A 22,330-nucleotide genomic window follows, 5' to 3' on the forward strand; every position below is an offset into this window, starting at 1 on the left:
ACTTATTTATGCACAAGTGTGCACCGGAGTCCCTTACTGTGAAACTTTACTTCTGCTATGGATGGCGTTAATTCATAAAATAAAAAATAGGTTACTTAGCAAGGTTTAGGGGGTCTGGCCTAACAGGGTAAAAGGTGGGCAAAGTAACGGGGGGGGGGGGGGGGGGGGGGTTTAGGAAGGCCAATTGATTAACTGGGTGAACTGGGAAAATGGATTCTATTGTCGGCATGTCTAGTAAAACTTCCTCCACTTACGTGAGCAAGGTAGCATTTGTGTGCACATCAATATGAAATCAGGCGCGCGTGTCCATAAATATATTTTAAAACATGCGCATATGTTTCCAAATCACTGCATCCATGTGCGCGTGCCAGCAAACGTGCACCCGCACGCGGCTCTTAAAACCTACCACAAAGTGAGCTAGGGTGGCTCTAGGAAATTTGGGATAGTCAACTTGAGCTTTCACCCAAAGAGCCAGGGATGGTTCTCTTACAGGTATAGAGCCTGATTATTCTGTGCCCACAGACACACCAGTGGAAGTAGAATGCTTCTTTGAGGAAAAATCTTCAGAGGTGTACCTCTTTTGCAGAAAGGATGTTTCATCCTATAGGGAATTTAGATGCCCCAGCGAACCTTTTCTTTGCACCCAGCTTTAACCTATTAGAGGATAGCTTCTTAAAAACTTTGGGACATAAGTTAAAAGGGCATGGCACTGACAGAATGGGATCCTCTCAGGAGGGTTGGAAGGAGGTAAACTTAGGTATGATCTGTTCCCTGCCCTTGAAGGAGAAAAACGCTCTGAGGATCCTCAAAGTAGATGCCTAGTGTCTACAGTTACCCGCAAGACAATCGTTGTGATCCTCGGGACAGAAAGATCGAGGTCGTCGAAGCAAACATTCTCACCCAACACAGTCTTGCAGGCCTCTATTGTGAGAGTTATGTAGTGCGGGCAGTAGCGTGCCAGGTACCGCAGGTACCAGAATTGGAATGTATAGCAGGATAAGAGGCCAGGGTGGCTGCCTTGGTGGGTACAATATAGGATCTGATCAAGATGGTGTCCTGAGCGATAGCCTTGTGGGTGGCAGCAAGGAGGCAGTGGCTCTTCCACTGGGTAGCAATTTGCTCAAAGCCTGCCTTTGTAAACTGTCCTTTTAAAAATGGCCTACCCTTTGGAGAAATGCAGGAACATGTGAGAGATGTCTGGGGAAGTCCAAGCCGCATATTCCTTTGGGATAGGCTGCAAGCAGATTCATAGGATCCTAGGCGCCATGCTTTAGAATGTGTTAAAAATTCAGAGCAAGCAGGCATGTGCCGCAGCAAACCAGGAGGGCAAAGTCCCAGTCCTTTCTAGGAGCAGAAAGATCCAGGCACAATTCCTCTGCAGCCGCAGGCTGTGATCTCAAACCTTATTGAGGGGAAGAGTGGCCCTTTCGTGTTGGTATCCACATTCAGAAGCCTGTGGCAAGGTGACATGAGGTGGACACGCATCACGTCAGACCAATGTGTATGGGATGTCATTTAAAGGGGTACGCCCTGGAGCTCATTGCATTGACCCTATAGATATTTAGGACTTCCCCAGCTCATCTCTGAGCAAAACAAAGGTCACATGGGCAAACAGAGCTTTGATTCATTGGTCCTGTGCCCATTGGGGAACAGGGCACAGGGATATACTCCATCCATTATGTGGTCCCAGAGGATGGCTCCTGTCGACCAAGGTAGTTCCCAGGGGGCTCCGCTCAACTGGTGATGAAACCACATGAGGGGAGGAACGATACTGGATCTGGTACTCACAAATGGAAATAGTATCTAATGTCCAAGTAATGATCTTTGGACAGTACAGTTTCATATAACAGCCAAGACAGAGACTATGCATGAAGAAAAAAGCTCTGGATTTCATAAATAAAGGTTTTGATAAAATGTAAACGTACCTTGAGCTTGAAGGCTGGGAGGAGAGGAGTGAAGTGGAATAATAGTGGACCCAATTGAATGGAGCTATAACAAAGACAGTTCATTTCATGTAACAAAAGTAAGGAAAAGGAAACTGATATGGTTTCTCAAAAAGCTGAAAAAATAAAGGTAAAAAAGGCAGCATTCAAAAATTACAAAGGAACTCTCACGAACATGGGGAAGAATATCTGGTGAAGCTGAAAGATGAAAGGAATCAGGACAAGCTCAAGTGGAAGATAGGATTGCCAAAGAGGCAAAGCAAGGTGACACAACATTTTTCAGAAATATCGCTGAAAGGAGAAAAGCCAGTGCTGGTATTGTAAGATTAAAAGGAGATATGGAGCAATCTATTTTTTCATTATTTTGATTAATTGCATGTTATGAAGAGTAAACCAGTGTGAAGTACAATAAAAACATGATTCTTACATTAGACATGCTAAAATCAACAAAATACATAAGATATTAAAACTGAAAACTTAACAACTCAAAATGTATGGAGAAAGATGAGAAAAGAGCTGAAATATTAAGTACATTCTTCAGATTGGTGTTCACCAAATACCATGGAGAAAGACCTTTGCTGGTTGGCAAAAGTACACGTTTGCAGGGTAGTTACCACTCTGTTTATAGAGGAGTGTTTTGGGTGGAATTAGAAAAACAAAGTAGACATGGCCAAGGGGCTGGATGAGATACATCCCAGGATGCTAAAGTAGCTAAGAGGTCCACTGATGGACCTGTTCAGTATATCCTTAGAAACAGAAATGGTGCTGTAATATTTGTGAAACAGGACCACAGCCCTTCTCCAAAGTGGTAGGAAGAAGGCTGGAAACTACAGTCTGGTTAGCCTTATCTCAGTTGTGGGAAAATTAATGGGGAAACTAGTGAAGGAAAGGATAATGAGCTATCTGCAATCTGGTGGGTTGCAAGATCCAAGGTAGCATGGTTTTTTCCAGTTGGTCATGGGAAATGAACCAGATTTTTTTTTTTTTTTTGGATTGGGTTACTAGAGAATTAGATCAAGGAAAAGCATTCTGTGGTATATTTGGAGGCTCATGAATAAAATAAGTCTGGGAGTTGGTCCCCAAGAGGTAGAATGCTTGGCTAGCAGATGACAGCATATGATAAATGGATAAATGATAAATGGAACCTACAATGGTGGTAAGAATGCCTTAAGGCTCTGTTTTGGGACCTGTTCTAACAAACATCTTTGCGCAATATTGTGGAGAGGTTAAGAACAGGGCTTCCCAAACCTGGGGACCCCACAGCCAGTTGGGTTTTCAGGATATCCACAATGAATATGCATGAGATAAATTTGCATATCATGGAGATGCAATAGATGCAAATTCTCATGCATACTCATTGTGGATATCCTGAAAACCCAACTAGCCATGGGGGTCCACAGGATAGTTTTGGGAAGCACTGGGTTAGAAGGAAGAGTTTCTTTGTGGATGACACTAAGATCTGCAAGTGTGGACACTCCAGAAGAAATAGAGAGAATGTGACATGATCTAAGAAAGCTTGAGAAGTTGTTGAAGGTTTGGCAACTAGAATTCAATGCCAAGAAGTGCACTGTCATGCATTTAGGCTGCAATAATCCAAAAAGCTGTACATGATCGGTGAGAGACTGATATGCATGGACTGAATAGAAACCTTACTTGGGATGATAGTATCTGAAGTTAGCGAAACAGTATGATAAGGTGGTGGCTAAAGCCAGAAAGATGCTGGGCTGCATAGAGAGGCATAAACAGTAGGAAAAAAGGTGGTGATATTCTTGTACTGTTCTTTGGTGAAGCCTCATCTGGAGACCATAATCTCAAAAAGGATAAAGGCAGGATGGAAGCGATCCAGAGAGGTGAACAAAATGGTGTGAGGTCTGCGCTAAAAGATTTGAGATGTGACTAGAAGACCTAAATATGTATAGCCTAGAGGAGAAGAGACGGGGAGATACGATATTTAATTTATTTGTTTTTATATACCGGTATTCAAGAATACATCATATCTGTTTACAAAATTAAAAGTAAAATAACCAGTAAAATAAAAATACATCAGATAAAAGCTAAAAAATGAAATACAACATAAATAATATAATAGAAATACAAATACAATAATAAAATACTCAGTATAATAAAAATAAAATAAAAGAATGGCATTACTCAATCAGGAAAAGTTTGCTGAAATAGCTAGTTTCTTTTTAAAAGTCAGCAGATTTGCCTCAGCTCTCTAATCTATTGGTATAGAGTTCCAAAATTTTGGAAGGGCTCGCTCTCTTACTGCGTTTAGGTGGGCCAATTTCGGAGATGGTATAAATAATAAACCTTTGAACGCAAGTTTCTTTGTCGTGTGTTGAAATGTAGGGTGGCATTAAGCCATTTAACTGTATTCGATAGGTAATTGGTAACCAGTGAAGTTCTTTCAATATGGGTGTGATGTGATCAAATTTTCTAATGTTTTTAGAATTCTTGCAGCCACATTTTGAAGGGTCTGAAGCGGTTTGGTAGTGAATACTGGAAGGCCTAAGAGTAGTACATTACAGTAGGCTATTTTCAGGAAAATCAGTGCTTGTAGGACAGTCCTAAAATTGTTGGCATGTAGGAGTGGTTTGTTTAAGCATATGAAGCTTAAAGAAGCCATCTTTGGTTAGTGAAGTGATAAAATTCTTAAAATCTAGTTCAGTATCTAAAATCATTCCTAAACTTTTTACATAATTTCCTATTGCTTGATTACATTTTAGATCATTAATTTCACGGTTGATACGTTCGTTTAGTTTATTACATACTAATAATATTTCTGTTTTAGTTTTGTTTAAACACTCATGTGAGAACTTGTTTAATAGCAGAGAGATAGATATATTCCATAATTTCAGTGAATTTTTGATAGAATCTTTGGTATTAAAATTTGAACATCATCTGCGTAGATGTAATAGTTTATCCCAAGTCCTGCTAATAATTTACATAAAGGCAACATATATGTTAAACAGTGTTGCAGAAAGAGAGGACCCCTGAGGGACACAAGTCTCAAGGTCTATTTTCTTAGATTCATAGATGCCCATCTTCACTTTATATGATCTATTATGTAAGTATGATTTGAACCATTGAAGTGTATAATCCTTTAACCCAATTTCAACTAGCCTGTTGATCAGAATGTCATTATTGACCATATCGAATGCTGCTGAAATGTCCAGCACTACTAAGAGAGAGGATTGTCCACTATCAAGTTCTCCAAGGAGAGTGTTGATAAGTGAGACAGGAAGCGTCTCTGTGCTGAAGAAATTGCGAAAGACAAATTGTGCTGGATACATAATGTTGTTTTTTGGTTTTTTTTCCAAGTGCTCTGTAAGTTGTTGATTCACTACTTTATCTGAGTTTTGCCACAAAAGGTAGATTAGAAAGAGGTCTAAAATTAGCTGGATTTAAAGAATCTGAGGTATTTTTAGATGTAGATTTCTAAATACCTTAAAGGTATAAATAATGTATAAAAATTAAACCTTGTGTGATGGAAAAGAAGCTGTAGAACTAGGAGTCATGATTTGAAACTCCAAGTGGGTAGACTTAGGAATAATGTTGTGAAATATTTCTTCATGGAAAGGATGGTGGATGCATTGAATGCCCTCCTGGAAGAGGTGATGAAGACAAATGTAAGTGATGCCAAAAAGGCATGGGATAAAAGCAGACGATCCCTAATGGTTAGTTGGAAATGAAACCTGTTGCTAAGTTTCACTGTAACATTTCTGAATGGAATTTAACCTGCATAAAGTGATAGTTAATATCCTTAACAGAAGGCATGGGGGTGGGAGGGATAGATAGTCTTCACAGAGCGCTAGTTACTACCTATCCTTAATGGATGGCATGGGGGGGGGGGGGATGGTTGGGCAACCTACATAGAGCGGCAGTTACCACCTAGGCAACATGCTGGACAGACTGGCTGGACTTTGGAGTATTTATCTGGAATCATTTACTATGATTACTTTTGCGATGTGCATCTGAGATATTCCCAAGGGAAAAGAGCAGGCTCTATTATAGCTGGCCTTCGTGGCACAGTTATTGAATGTGCAATAGTCGTCTTCTCCTTTAGCCTTTCCTAAGGAACTGCATAATATGCTGGTTGCCACCAGGAAACCTTCAATCTAAAATTCTTATAGCTTCAAGGGAAAGAGGTTCTCTTCATGGACCAATATAAATTCATTCAGCCCTAAAATACTGATGACTTGTCAAATTTAAAAAAATGCATTGCCAAGATAAATTAAACTGTTTTTGCCTGCACCTTTTTGATCTTGGCATTCCATTTTAATGAAATTTGTTTTGAATACGTTTTTCTTAAAATGTCACACTTCAATCTTCAGGATGGAGGGAGTTACAGTTCAGCCATCTTAAAATAGCACAGACTGGCAAAGGCTTCAGGTACATGAATATCAGGTTGTGAAGGGGGCCTCAGTCTGCATCCTCTGTCCAAGGATTATTGCTATCATGGTTGAGTTGGATGAGGGAAATATTAAAAATATAGCAGGGGAAGAATCAAGATGGTTGATGCATAATTTACCATTCAGGAGGGCTCTGCTGCACTGAGCATTAATTCATTTTGGACAGGATAAGGAAGGGGGAGACCCTCCTTATTCTACTGCCTGAAAAGGCCCAGGTGGGCAATGCAGTGGCTGGGTTTGTGTTGGAGTCTTGGGAGACACCAGCAGTATTGGAGATGGTAGAGGTATCAATAGTGCTGGACCTAGAAGTTTCACCAAGCTCAGGAAGAAGGATGCCACATCTTCCCCCACCCCTGCCCCCCTACACATAGTGTCATGAGATTTGGTAGCCAGTGACTATGCACCTAAGACTGTGGTTATAGCAGCAGGTGTCTTACCAGGAATTGGGAGTGCTGCTGGTGGTACAGTAACTTCTGCTTTGCTGCAGTTCTCCAACCAAGATGGAAAGCCCTGATCATTTAAAGTGGGACCCACAGGCTGTGAGGAAATTTTAAGAAGTTTCAGCACTTGTAGAGCTGAATACTAGGACAGGAGTTGGCCACCCCTGTTCTAGTATACAAACCCTTTGGGGCAGAGATATTGCAACTCATAGTAGGCATAAACTGCACCTCTGAACATCATGAATTACATTGTGGTATGTCTTCTTTCTTATGCTGGTATGACTAGTTAACAATATTTTCAATGAAAACTTTCAACTGTTGCTTTCTGTGGGTTCTACTTAAGCCAAATTTCTTTTATTAATTTTGCTTGAATAGAAGAATGGTTATCCTGCACAGACATTTTAATATGATCCTTGGAGACCCTTTCTAGTGAGCCTCATTGTAGTAACCCCTAACAGTCTACTTTCACTCTTCAAAGAATAATCCCAGATGCACAAGAGCCAAAAATCCTATTTGTGGCCTTATTGTTTTTCTAAAGTAATGTTGCTTAGAGCTGAAGGTAAGCATAGGATACTTTGATAGATGCTCAGGGACATCATTCCTGTTGGAGTCCTGGCTTCAGCAAACCTATTTACTTATGTATAGTTTCTTGGCTTCTTATACCAACCATCTGCTTGATTGGCAGTCTGCCTGCTCTCAAAGTGAAATGCTAGTTTCGTCATGCCATGTGCACCATCTGGAGATGATAGCTGGAATAGTACTGCAAATGCCTGTGTAGTGTTGATGCCTGCATTTGTTGACACAGTATATGCCAAAAAAGAGAACCTGAACAGTTGTGTGAAAGACAATCATTTGTGAATGCAAGCAAGGTCAGTTTCATTGCAGAGCAGACATGCAAAATTCTCAAGGATGGTTAGCAGAAAAATTTCCCTTGATTAAACAGGCCAAATTAGATCATCTGGCATATGCTGGTGTTACCTCATTGATCTCTTCAATCATTTTTTTGTCCAAGCTATAGCATGGACGTGTACTTGTTCTTTTCTCTTTTCTCTTTTCTTCTTCTGTGGCTATTTGCTCCTTTTTTTTCGTGATACCTGATTGCCTTTGCAGCGCAGCAACAGCACTTATTAAATTAAATAAATAAAAATCAAGTTAAGGAAATGCCTCGGACTTCTCGAACATGCCTAGCAAAGTGTCTGAAACCTCCTCTGGATTTAAAAGCTATTCTTGTGGTTAAATTCATCTTTTTAACTGATTGCCATCAACTCTGCTACTGTTTGGGGCCCAACCACAATCAGCCAAACTGTCCGCACTGTTGTTGCATGCCCCTGCATGGACAGTTCTCGAGAGCAATAAAAATTGAAGGCCTCAGTCAGGCCCAGAGCTGTAGTAGGTCATCCTCTTGGAGCTGCTCCTCCGTGCAACAGAGTGTGTCAGATTATCACCCCCCCCCCCCATACCTCTTCACAACCAGGGGTTTGACACCCAAGTGCTGTGTCTCTGATATGGGTCAGCATGCATCGAAGCACAATAGGTTGATGTAGGGAGTACCAGAGGCCTCTCCCAAGGGTGGTGCATGGAGACAGAAATCCTTAACACGGCTGAAGCATGCATCCTCCCTCAATGTACCCAATGCATTCTTCATCAAATCATCTGAAGCTGGATGCATCGGCACATCCGCAGGACACCTCAGTGCATTTGACGTACATCACATCGGATGCCAGCTGCTTCAAAGTGTCTGTCATACAATGCATTGACTCATCCAAAGCATAAAGCCTCTGCTCACATGATGCATATTGACGCACCACTGCTTTTCAATGCAGACTGGCCTACCCTTACCTTCTAGACCGCTGAGTTCCTCATTTCAAGTCCCCTTCTCATCATAGTTTGGGACATTCAAAGGACAGAAAGTGTGGTTTTTGGTTTGGTTTTTTTTTTTTTTCCTGCTTCAGGGTAGTCTTCCCATCATTCATGTGGTGCTTCTTCAGTTACCCTAAAGTTCTCATCTGCATTGGGTCACATGGGGTATCCCATTCTACAAGCACATTTTGTGCTGGGTCTAACTGGGGTTGTTCATCTATCTCCCCCTATTATGAGGACACTTCCTGTGAAGTACCTGCTATCCCAGGACTTCAGTTGGACACACTGGATCCATTCTGCTCTCTGCGGTTGATTTCATCTGCTCGGCCACCATCTCTGAGAGGGGGCACATCTTCTGATACCAGGATAAACTCTGGATTCAAAGAACCCAATAATTCTATAGACCAGGTGGTGGACATCGTCTGATCTTTCTTTACCTCCCTTGCCAGAGGACCTGGCAGCTTCTTTCAACCGGTCCTCTCCATTTTCACCTAGCTTTCTCTCAAGCAATGGCATCTGCATCTCCATTGCTGTTTGTGGGCAACTCAGCTCCTGCCCTTTAAGAGTCATCTTTGGTTGCAACAGAATCTTCTAAATCAGGTGTGGCAGAGCACCCCCTCTCCGCCCCACCCCCATTCTTCTGGTAGAACTGCCACCATTTCCAGAGTCCTCTGAACATTCATGGCTGAGTGGAGGTTTCCCTTGCGGTTTGGAAAAGGAGTCAACTAGAATCCCCTCTAACCTGCTGCTGGAGCTGCTTGACAATGCTTCCCCACCTGAGGACCTTATTTTCTTCAAATTCATAGAAAAGATGGGAGGTACCCTTGGTATACAAAGTCTGCAAGGATAAAGAGCCTCGTGTGGAGGTGATGTCTCTTCTCCACATCATGGACAACCCTTCAGAACCTGTTGCATTACCAACATGCCAGGTTTTGAACACACTGCAAGTGCAAGAGTGGGAAATTCACATTTTCGGCACAGTGGCAGCGAGGAAGCTGGATTTGAAATGGGGTAGTGCATTTACTTCACCAGTCCATGGTGGTGGAGTCCACTCTCAGTAGGGCCAAAAAGACAAGTATCCACTCCTAATTAACTGTCAGTTCCTTTGGCAGGAAGGTTTTTAGCAATCCTTGCTGCCAGGATTGCCCACCATCAGTTCTACATGGTGTAGGATATCCATGATTGCATCCACAAGCTGAAGCCGTTAGTTTGCACTGAGATGGGGGGAACCCATTTCTCCCATCCATGCTGAGATGTGGAGGAGGAGATCTGCAAACTATTGGAGTCTTTTGACACTATCACCTGAATATCAGTGGCCTCCTTCAGTGCTCTTTGCATGGCGTGGCTTTGGGCTAATGGTATTTGAGAGGATGTCCACGAGAGACAAAGATTTGCCCTGCTTGGGTGATGCCCTTTGGTGAAAAACTGAGGGGAAACAGTCTCCCAAATTTTACAGAACAAAATGTGGCTGAATGAGATCATTCCAGTTTGACAAGACTTTGGGTTTCTCATGAACTTCAAAAAGTCCCACCTGGTTCTGACACAGTGCCTGTATAGAGTCCGAACTCCAGAGGGCTTTCCTCCCTGACAGTTGGGTGACTACTCTGATGCCTGATAGGTAGTCATCTTCTGTAGACCCAAGTCATGGTCTGACAAGTGCTAGTTGTCCTCTGCTATATGGTAGCTGCACTGCAAATGGTGACCCTGACCCACCTACATATCTGCTTACAATGGGGTCTATGCAATCAATGGGACCAACTGACTCAGCCGTTGGACTCTGTGATGATTCTCTCGGGGATGATGAAATAAAAACTCTTGCTAGTGGCTCCAACAACACATCCTTCAGAAGGCTGCTCTTCTTCGCCATACTCTCCATCAAACCATATGAGCAGCGGATGCCTCTATGACTAGGTAGAATACACACACCCAATCCTGTCAGAAACAGGGCACTCAGTCTGTCTTGGAGCATAGACTGCATATCAACCACCTTGAACTATGGGCAGTCAAAAATGTTCTAGTGGTCTTTACTCATCTACTCAAAGGACAGAATATCCTAATTCAAACAGATAACCAGATCGCCATGTTTATTATAAACAAACAGGGAGGAATGGGCTTCTGGAGTTGTGTAGATCTGGTGATGATCAGTGGACCATTATGCCCACATCCAGGTTGTGTACCTGCTGGGGATTTCCAGTTCCTTGGCAGACTGTCTCAGCAGGATGTTTCAGCCTCATGAGTGGTCTCTTACTGAGGCCATAGCAGAAGAACCTTTCAAGTTATGGGGTTGCCCCTCAATGGATCTGTTCGCAACAGAACACAAGCGGAAGCTCAGTCTATTCTGTTCTACCTTTCCCAGTGATCTCGGACTCATTCAGGACTTATTCCTTCTTGACTGGAGCAGAAACTTCATGTATGTTTTTCCATGCTGCCACTGATTCAAAGAACAGTTCAGAAACCACCTTCAGGGTCATGGTTGCAATGACGTCATAGCACCAGCATGACCCAGGCAGGTCTGGTATGCATTGATAAAATGAGAAAAATAGAAAAAAACTGAAAGGAGCAGCTGCAAAGGTAAAAAGTGTGCAAGAGGCATGGACATTGTTTAAAAACAAAAAAAAATATCCTAGAAGCACAGTCCAGATGTATTCCAAACATTAAGAAAGGTGGAAGGAAGGCAAAATGATTACTGGCATGGTTAAAAGGTGAGGTGTGAAAGACTATTTTAGCCATAAGATCTTCATTCAGAAATTGGAAGAAGGATCCAACAGAAGACGCGCCTCTGGGGACTCGCAGGTCCCCAGAGGCAGGCAGAGCTCTGGAGTCTCAATGCGTGGATGAGACTATGGTGCAAAGAAAAGGGATTCAGTTTTGTAAGGAACTGGGGAACCTTTTGGGGAAGGGGGGAGTCTCTTCCGAAAGGATGGGCTCCACCTTAACCAGGGTGGAACCAGACTGCTGGCACTAACCTTTAAAAAGGAGAGAGCAGCTTTTACACTAGAACAAAGGGAAAGCCGACAGTCACTCAGCAGCACATGGTTTGGAGGGAGGTATCTTCAAAGGATACTAATGATGCATTAGAATTAGGGTATCTCGACAGTGAGGTTCCAATAATAAGAAAAGTAGTCCAAGTGCTTGTAACCAAAAACTCACCTGAGCTAAAAATTTCTAACTTTATCCCTATTAATTAAAAAGCAGAATGAAAATACAAACAAAAAAACAAAACTTTGAAATGTTTGTATGCTAATGCCAGAAGTCTAAGTAGTAAGATGGGAGAATTAGAATGTATAGCAGTGAATGATGACATAGACTTAATTGGCATCTCAGAGACATGGAGGAAGGACAACCAATGGGACAGTGCTATACCGGGGTACAAATATATTATATTATGACAGAGGAAGTACCTGGGGAGGCGGTGTAGCGCTTTATGTCCAGGATGGCATAGAGTCCAACAGGATAAACATCCTGCATGAGACTAAATGCACAATTGAATCTTTATGGGTAGAAATCCCATGTGTGGTGGGGAAGTCTATAGTGATAGGAGTATACTACCGTCCACTTGTAGGGAACGAATGCACACCCCGAATTGGTAATCCGCAACGTATAGGGTTGTATTCATGGGGAAGCGAAACGTATCGCGATTCCCCACGAATACAACAAATCTTCACCCAATTATTCGGCCGGCTAAAGGAGCAAATTTAAACAAACCCCTCACCCTCCTGACCACCCCCCCCAAAGACTTACCAAAACTCCCTTGTGGTCCAGCAGGGGGTCCGGGAGCCATCTCCTGCACTCAACCCTCAGCTGCCGGTATTCAAAATGGCGCCTACCGGTGCCATTGGTCAACCCCTGTCACATGGTAGGAGCAATGGATGGCCGGCGCCATCTTGTGCACAAGATGGCGCCTGTTGCCCCTGTGACATAGTAGGTCAAAGGTTATCGGCGCCATTTTGAATACCGGCAGCCGAGGGTGTGAGTGCAGGAGATGGCTCCCGGACCCCCTGCTGAACCACCAGGGAGTTTTGGTAAGTCTTGGGGGGATTAGGAGGGTGGGGGTTGTAGTTAATTTCATTTTAGCCGGGAAACTAATAAGAATTGATGTATAAACGTATCGGGGGGGCCCCCTTTACCGAATGCAACGTATCTGCCCCCCGACGAATACGAAAGGTATAAGTTGGGACTGAAGTCGCTTGTAAAGACAGTCCCAACTTGTACCTTTCCTCCACCACTGATCGCATATTTTATATAGAAACAATCCCCTTCCTCTGATCCTGCATACAGCTGGCTGGCCCTGGGCATCTGCCATGTGCGACAAGCACCGCTAGCCAACTTAACCCATATTGCCCACTCCAACCCTCCTTCCCCAGTTCTCGTATGATTTTCTCAGAAAGGTGACTGTGTGATCCCAAGTGCACAGAGTTGCATGGCAGTTAAAGCTCCATGCAGTTTTCATGCACTTCACAGCACCCAGCCAGGGATGAAAACTATTGTGAGCTTTGTGTGTAATTATGTGCAAGATGTTTGCTCGCATGTGATTCTGTTTGAAAGGCTAATGTATGGATGTTGTCTGTCTTGTGGACATCCTCCTTTATACCCCAAGCTAGAGTCTGGCACCATCCTGCTCAGTCTGTTATGTTAATGTAGTCGATGTGTATAAGCAAGTGACAAATACATTTGGATTTCTTAATCATGCTGAGGCTTCTTAAGTGAATTATGGAAAAATTGTTTTAACCTGTAATTGTCTGAATGTGATGAAGCTCCCCCTGCCTCAATGCTTGTGGCAGGAGAAGTGAAAACGGCTGAGGCTGACTTACAGCAGAAAAACTTGTCAATTTTAAGCACACAAACCAGACCAACTGTCCTTTCTGCCTTCTGTGTGGTTCAAATTTTCCTGAAGGTACATAGTGTTATAGTTCTTGAAAGGCCTTCAAGACAAGTCTTTCCCTTATTTTTTTTCTTATTGTTTTCTAGTTTGAAGTCTGCTGTACTAAGTTCCTTACTGGTAACACAGAGTACTGTGCAAGCAGTTAAACAGTAAATATAAATTTATGTAGAGAGCAAACCCATTAAGACTTTAATAAATGTCAAGGTCTGTTTTAAAGAGACAATGTGTTCTAAATTCCTTCCCCCTTCAATTATATTTTTAGCCCTCCAGTATTGCTTAGCACAGGCTTTCTTGGAACAATTTTTTGGTGACCTTAAGAGTACAGCCACATACTTATTGGTGCCTGCTTTAACATTCCCTCCCTCCCCCCAGAACACACTCGCTGCCCCAACTTCCCCCATGCATGACTTGCAGGAGGAGCATGGAACATCTCTGTCCTGCTGCATACTGTCTGCCACTTTCGCTGTGTCATTAGTCATATTCTGAATGGAGCACATTGCACAAAAACCCTAAGTCTTGCTGCAATTCATGCCTGGACAAAAAGATCAATTTGTTAAATTGCATCCCTCAGCTTTGGAATCCCTCTTTGTGTGGCAGAATTCAATCCTGCCTGTTCTCGGAGAAAGCAAAGTTACAAACCTTTAATGGGTGTTTTTTTGTAGATAGGACAAGTCATAAGGGCATATAAGAATTGTAATATGGGATCAGACAGAGGGGTCCATCAAGCCTGATATCCTGTTTCCCACACTGGCTAATCCAAATCACAAGTACATGGCAGGATCCCAAGCACTAGATAGATCCACTCCGGGGATATGTAGTGGCTTTTCCCAAGTCTGGTTGGTTAATAGCAGGTTATGGACTCCTAAGAACTGGTCCAAACCTTTTTTTTAAACCCAGCTATACTAGCTGCTGTTACCATGTCCTCTGGCTATGAATTCCAGAGCTTAATTATACATTGAGCAATTTGTTTCAAATGTGCTACTTAACTCATGGAGTGTCCCCTAGTTTTCATATTTGAAACAGTAAATAACATTCACATTTACCTGTTATATCCTACTTATGACCACCATGTTCCCCTCCCTAGCCATCTCTTCTCCAAACCACACAAGCTCATTCTCCTCCCCTCAGAGTTGAAACTTAACTTGGGCGATAACTGAGGACACTCGTGTGGAGGTGGCAGTGTGGAAAAAGCCACACATGCTTAGACTTCTAGGTATTTCTGTGCTGGGAGAGCACATTTTGTGTCAGTACTATTAAATGACGTCACCTTTTGTGTGGCTGAATTGTCCTACTGTCTACAGAGAGTAGCTGTTCCAATTATTCAAAAAGAAGACTCAAGACTTCTGCGAGAATCGACTGAGCTTTCTCTAGAGCATGATCTCTTGTTGCTGTTCTGAGTGCTGCCTTTGGAAAAGTGTGGCCGGTATCTTTTATGAGGGTAATTAAATTGTCTTCTGTAGAACTGTGCAGATTGCTACTCTGAAAATAGAAAACGTTTGGGGCATGGACCATTGGTCTTCTATGAGATCAACCATTTCTTTGACCTGATTGAAATACTATTTTTCCTATTGAATCTATTTTATCATACTATTCTGGATTTGAGGAATCTAAAGATCTCAAATGAGAAGTGCAAAATAAAATCACTTGGAACAGTTCTACCACATCTAGAAGTCAACTATTGCTTTCCAAATCTCTCCCCCTTCCCCCAAGAAATTGAGGAGATTAAGATCTATCTTGCAGAGACTGAACAAATTGTTGGTGTTGAGGTTCAAGACAGTAATATAGTAAATGGCAGAAAAAGACCAATCTCGTCTGCCTCGCAAAGTTTTTAGGGTTGTAACTGCTCTGTGCAGGTTACCCTAAGGTTTACAAGGCCCCATCTCAGCCGTAAAAGCAGGTGATGACCAGAGGAAGGAATAGCCTAGAGGTTAGAGACCAGGGTTCGAGTCCCGCTGTCGCTCCTTGTGACCTTGGGCAAGTCACTTTACCCTCCATTGCCTCAGGTACAAACTTAGATTGTAAGCCCTCTGGGGATGGGGAAATACCTACAGTACCTGAATGTAAACTGATGTGATATCTCAGAACGAATGTTGGTATATAAAAAAATAATTAATTAAGATTTTGTGCTAGCTGTGTTCTTTCCAAGACTTTGTGCATAAGGAGAACAGAGAGAGTGAAGGCAGTTCAGAAAAAGGCGATAAAAATGGGAGGACTCTATCATATGACCTATGAGGATAGGTTGATGGCCCTAAATACGTACACCCTGGAAGAGAGGAGGCAAAGAGGGGACATGATACAGACCTTCAGATACATGAAAGATATATATATATAGAGAGATATAATTTGAATATATATATATTCAAATAAAAATAAACCTCTTCTACTTGACAGATATAATGAGAACAAAGGGTCACAATATGAAACTCCAGGGAGGTAAACTCAAACTGAATGTCAGGAAATGGTGTTTCATGAAAAGGGTGGTAGATGCTTGGCATGCCCTGCTGGAGGAAGAAGACTGTAAAGGACTTTAAAAAGGCATGGGATAGACTATGTGAATCCTTAAGGAAATACTCTTGAACTCCTGGAATTATCGGGGTTGAGCAGAAACAACAGGGAGGAAGTAAAGGAGAAATAGTGAAGAAGATAATAGGATAGGACATCAATAGGGAATGAGTTAGACTGTGTGGACCCCCTAAGGAGCTATAGCAAAGGGGCATAGGGTTAATCAGTTTCAATTAAACCATAGTGACAATGAAAGGACCCAGATTAAAGATCAGTGATACAAATTCAAAGCAAGATTGTATGGCAGACTCTATGTTCTTATGACATCTGGTCTTTTTTTGTTGTCTATTTCTATACATCTGTGCAGGTGTAAAATTTGATAGGTTAAAATGTGCACCTTGGGAGCGCGGTGGTTTTTTACATTGCGGGTTAGTAGCTAATAGCCTCATCTACATGGCATTTACATATGATGGGCGCTGTTAGCTATGTCTCTATTTGGACGCGTGTTTTGGACGCACTGATTTCCTTGCATTGGGGATTATGGACGTGCGACCAAAATATGCATTCAACCACTCATTAAGCTGTGCGTTAGGCTGGGCGCACTTTCATCGGCCTCATTGATAGCAAATAGAGAAGTGTAAAGGAAACTTTTTTTTTTTTAGGTTGGAGATCAGTATGTACCTGTTTCCCACTCTTCAAGTTCACTTGCATGGTGGTTATATATCATGGTAGTCTCTAACATTGTGAATTCCAAATGAGTCCCTGAAGTATTTCCAGCTAGTCTGGGTTTCAGGATATCCAAAATAATTAAACATAAGATTTGTATTTTTTAATTTTATTATGGATATCCTGAAACTCTGTTTGCGGGTGTGCCTTGATGAACTGTTTAGGAAACTCTCTGCTATAATGCATACAATATTAATCATTGTCTGCCTGGGACGATTGTGCACTGTACAGGGACAGTGCAAGGGTATTGGGTGACCTAGGTGACCCTTGCGCTGCCGACTGTGTGCTTCTCAGGGCGCCGAGCCATAGGGGGCGCCGAAGAGCAGCCACGTGGTGCCACAAGCAGGGCCTATCCCACTTGAGGCAAAGAGAAACAGTCTGCGCCGAAACGGGGGGGGGCACGACACTGTGTGCTTTTCAGGGCCGCGAGCAGCGCTGAGAAGCACAGTCTCTATTTCTGTTTGCCACGAGCGGGATAGGGCCCCGCTTGCGGCACCATGTGGCTGCTCCCCCTACGGCTCGGTGCCCTAGGCAACCGCCGAAGTTTGCCTAATGGACGCGCCGGCCCTGGCACTGTGCATGTTTTGGCTGTGCTTGATTTTTGTATGCATAAATTCTTCATCTGGTGTGTTCTCATAAAGAACTTAGTGTAGTGTTTTTGGCATGATACTTAGGGTCTGATTGATCAAGGCCTTCTTTTCATTCTGTATCTATGGTAGAGAGAAAAGCTTAGTTAAATTGGTCCCATAGTTCGATATATGATTAGATTTTTTGCACAGATAGAACACTAAAGGACATGAGAGAGCCACTTTAAAAGGCCAAGGATTAAATGGAGACTTGAGCATTCTTTTGCCATGTTTGAGTGTAGTCCTTCCTTACTTACTATTGTGTTTTTTTTTTATTCACTTTAGGGTCATGATGAAGAAGCAGTTGTGGATTTGGGCAAGACCAGTTCAACCATCAGCACAAACTTTGAGAAAGAAGAGCTGGAAAGTATGTATTGTAAAACATCACATTGCTTTACATGTACAAACTAGCAATAGGACTTAAAAAGGTAATGTTAATGTTCTCTTGCTTGCAGTCTATTTCCCCCTTTTGAACAGGTAACTGCTTTTCTCTGAAGCAGTCAATTTACTAGTAATCTTATTTTTCTGTTACTAGGCTATAAACTCCTGGGTTACACATCCCTGGCTTTCATTATTGTCGTCCTTCACTAGTCCAGCCAGGTAGAATACGTGTTAGTTAAATCACACAAATACCCTTTTTACAAACTGAGGAGATGCCTCAGAGATAATATAAAATGCTTTCTCTTTGCTCCTTGCAGCCCTGCCTTGTCTTATGTGATTTGTTGCTTGCCACTATGGGATATTACAAGTACCTGTAATCCTGGCCCAGGATAGCTTGTTTTAATCAGACATTGGAAGACAATTAACAGCTGTTCTATAATGTGTCCACTGCAATTGAATAAAATAAGATTTAAATTAGATAAGCTCAGAGAATCCTTAATTGCAAAAAAAAAAAAAAAAAAGTGCGGGCATATCAGAAGCATGGCCTAGTGGCATGTGTTTTAAGACCATCAGAATGAATGACAAAGTGGATAATGTAAAGTGTCAGAAGTCCTAGTGGGAAATGTGTGGGCTTTCTGGCAGTTTGCTTGCTCCTCAGGGCAACCAGGTCAGGGTGGCAAGTTGGAGGTGACATGGTGCAGGCTGGATGTGCAGGCAGCGGCCATGCTAGTATTGGTGGCTGTTTGAATTATCGCAGGACATTGTGCTTAAAAATGGGAGGAAAGAGGGTCCTAGATATAAACTAAATAGGGGATCTTCCATGTTCATTTATCTAGGAAAGTGAAAGTACAAAGGAGAAAGATGACACTGTTGTGGAGGGAGGGAGATTCTACAGGTGGTCGGTCTCATTGTCTGGCTGGCAGTTCAGATATATCTTTATATGAATAGGAATAACTTGACAGACTGGATTAGGCCCGTTGGTCTTTCTGCTGGCATCTACTACAATTTGGCTTGTTCATTATTTGTAGAATGAATATTCTTATGGATTCTCAGTCAGGTAGAACTAATTGAGCCATGACACGGGTGATGTCATCTGGTGCTGAATGGACCCTTCTCTCCTAGCTGTATTGAGCATTTTTGGGAGTTCCTGCATGTGCTGCTTCGTGAGTTCCTCGGGATTTTTTCAGAACTTTCCTCTCTGCTGTGGTACGTTGTAATTTATTTTCTTTAATCTTGCTTCGAGCTACCTTGCCAGCCTGTCAGGATTCCCTATCAAATCACGTAATCCTGATTCAGACGGACAACCAGGTGGCCATGTGGTACATCAACAAGCAAGGCGGCACAGGCTCCTTCCTTCTGTGTCAGGAAGCTGCGCAGATTTGGGCGGAAGCGCTCTCCCGCTCGATGTACCTCAGGGCCACCTACTTGCCGGAAGTGAACAATGTCTTGGCAGACAAACTGAGCCGTGTCTTCCAACCGCACGAGTGGTCGCTCAATCCATCGGTAGCGATCTTCTCTCTTCTATCTTTGCGTCACCTCAGAACCACAAAGTGGACAATTACTGCTCCCTAATTCGGAGCAAGCACTCTCTGCCCAGAGATGCATTCTCCCTCACGTGGGCAACCGGTTTGCTTTATGCATTCCCTCCACTTCCTCTTCTCTCGAAGACTCTCGTGAAGCTACGTCAGGACAGAGGGACCATGATCCTGATAGCACCTCACTGGCGATGCCAAGTGTGGTTTCCCATACTTCAGGATCTCTCCATCCGCAGGCACATTCCCTTGGGAACAGACCCGCATCTGATCACTCAAAACGACGGATGCCTACTCCATCCCAATCTTCAAGCCTTGTCCCTGATGGCATGGATGTTGAAAGGTTAACCCTTCAACCACTTAACCTTTCAGATTCGGTTTCTCGTGTCCTGATTGCTTCACGCAAGCCTTCCACAAGAAAATCTTATTCCTATAAATGGAAAAGGTACACATCATGGTGCACTTCATAGTCCCTTGATCCTTTTTCCTGTCCAATCCCAAAATTTTTGGACTATCTCTGGCATTTATCAGAATCAGGTCTAAAGACCTCTTCCATTAGAATGCATGTCAGCGCGGTAGCCGCCTTCCATAAAGGAATCGGGGATGTCCCTATTTCGGTACAACCTCTCGTAACACGATTTCTTAAAGGCTTGCTCCATATCAAGCCACCTTTACGTCCTCCGGGCCCCTTCTTGGGACCTTAACCTGGTTCTCGGTCGGCTCATGAGACCACCTTTCGAACCTCTCCACTCCTGTGACCTTAAATATCTCACATGGAAAGTGTTATTTCTTTAGCTATCACTTCTGCTCGCAGGGTTAGTGAGTTACAGGCCTTAGTCACCTATCCGCCTTACACTAAACTCCGCACTCACCCTAAATTTTTGCCCAAGGTAGTTTCGGAGTTTCATATTAATTAATCCATCATACTACCTATCTTCTTTCCCAGGCCTCATTCCAACCCAGGGGAACAGACTCTGCATACCCTTGACTGTAAACAGGCTCTAGCTTTCTATCTAGACCGTACAGTTGCACACAGGAAGAGCACTCAGTTATTCGTCTTTCCATACAAACAAATTAGGGCAACCTGTGGGTAAGCAGGCTCTTTCCTCCTGGTTGGCGGATTGCATATCTTTTTGCTATCAACAAGCAGGCATTCCTTTTCAAGACAGTGTTAAAGCGCACACTGTGAGGGCCATGGCGACTTCAGTAGCACACCTTCGATCGGTGCCGCTTCCTGACATTTGCAGAGCTGCTACCTGGAGCTCACTCCATACCTTCGCAGCCCACTATTGCTTGGACAAAGCCAGAAGACAGGTTCCCATCTTCGGCCAATCTGTCCTCCGTAACCTTTTTCCAATGTGACGTACCAACACCCTTCCGCCCGATAGGGTTCCGGATGCCCTCTACCAAATTCCACCCCAGTTGTTGTGCCTGTTGTACGCCGTTGGGTACATTTGGTGCATGTTCGGACATACTCAGCTCGGTACTCACCCATATGTGAGGACTACCATCCTGCTTGTCCTGTGAGAAAGCAGGACAGCAGGATGTTAGTCCTCACGAAACCCGCCCGCCGCCCCGTGGTGTTGAGTTCATTTTATTTTTCGACACTACCTGTAACTTTCAAAACAAGACTGAAGGGGGACCCCTGCTGGCTGCAGGGTTAGTTCCATGCTGGGCATGCCCAGTAGGGGCCAGTCAAAGTTCTAGAAACTTTGATAAAAGTGTTCCGTGATTGGGCTCAGTCCTGGGACGTCACCCATATGTGAGGACTAACATCCTGCTGTCCTGTGAGAACACCTGTTACAGGTAAACAACATTTGCTTTTTCTGGTCTCAAGAGGGCTCACAATCTGCATTATGGCGTGATAATAGGCTCTAATGTGCATTATATTGCAGATATAAGAATTAGTGTCTGAGGCGATATTGGGGTAGTTTAGTTGTTTGATTCCAAAATGGATGGGGTTATGAATACCTGTAGGAAAAATTTAGGACATTTTCTGTATAGGTGGGCAAGGAAGTTTAGATAAATTGGCATGTTAAAATGCAATTAGCAAGCTATTCGTTGTTTATTATAACTTGTGGCAAATTTTTGAGGCAGTATTGGTTAACATTTTTGAAACCTCTTCCTGCTTAAGCAGGTCTAAGAATCTGTAGTAAACTATGCTTATTCCTTATTTGAATCCTGTGAAGTCAGTATATTAAGGCATGAACAACCGAAAAAAGGGATTCAGATTTTTAAAAACAGCATGCGGTCATAATTAAGGTGCACACATTTTTTTTTTTTTAAATTCTGCAAATATGTAAAGTGTTAAGTATGGGAGAGGGAGCCAAAAAAGTAAAATCTAGGAAAATCATCCAAAGAGGATGAAATAGATCCAGAAAATATGTAGGCTGATCCTTGAACAATCTGAACAGCACTACTACTGTAAAGATTTTTATTGTAAACAAATTCTGTAATTACTTGCCATAGGAGACTCTGATTTTTAGAATACCACTCACTTGAAAAAGATTAAGGGGCAGATTTTAAATACTTGCACGAGCACGCACTTTTGCTCGCGCAGCAGGCGCGAACAAAAGTACGCTGGATTTTATAAGATACGCGTGTAGCCGCGCGTATCTTATAAAATCCGGGGTCGGCGCGCACAAGGGGGTGCACATTTGTGCAACCTGCGTGCTCCGAGCCCAGCGCGCGCTGCCTGTTCCCTCTGAGGCCGCTCCAATTTCGGAGCGGCTTCGGAGGGAACTTTCCTTCGCCCTCCCCCCACCTTCCTCTCCCTTCCCCTACCTAACCCACCCACCGGCCCTATCTAAACCCCCCCCTTACCTTTGTCGGCAAAGTTACGCCTGCTGAAAGCAGGCGTAACCTTGTGCGCGTCGGCCGGCTGCCCCGCTCCGGGGGCTGTTCCAGAGGCCGCGGCCACGCCCCCAGAACGCCTCGGGCCGAAACCACGCCCACGTCACCACCCCGAAACGCCGCGTCCCGCCCCTAAACGCCGCGTCATCCCGCCACGCCCCCGACAGGAA

The 22,330-nt window shown here is 43.4% G+C and overlaps 1 protein-coding gene across 4 annotated transcripts in view; it reads left to right on the top strand.

Moving 5' to 3' along the window:
* Positions 1 to 22,330, top strand: part of SLC4A7 (solute carrier family 4 member 7) — a 385,387-nt gene that overhangs the window by 105,777 nt on the left and 257,280 nt on the right. For all 4 annotated transcript variants that reach the window (XM_029589434.1, XM_029589432.1, XM_029589435.1 and 1 more), the window contains exon 2: positions 17,680 to 17,761. In XM_029589434.1, coding sequence (XP_029445294.1) covers positions 17,680 to 17,761 — 82 coding nt within the window. The remainder of the gene's footprint in view (positions 1 to 17,679; positions 17,762 to 22,330) is intronic.

Source organism: Rhinatrema bivittatum, chromosome 2 (assembly GCF_901001135.1).
Source record: "Rhinatrema bivittatum chromosome 2, aRhiBiv1.1, whole genome shotgun sequence".
NCBI lineage: Eukaryota > Metazoa > Chordata > Amphibia > Gymnophiona > Rhinatrematidae > Rhinatrema > Rhinatrema bivittatum.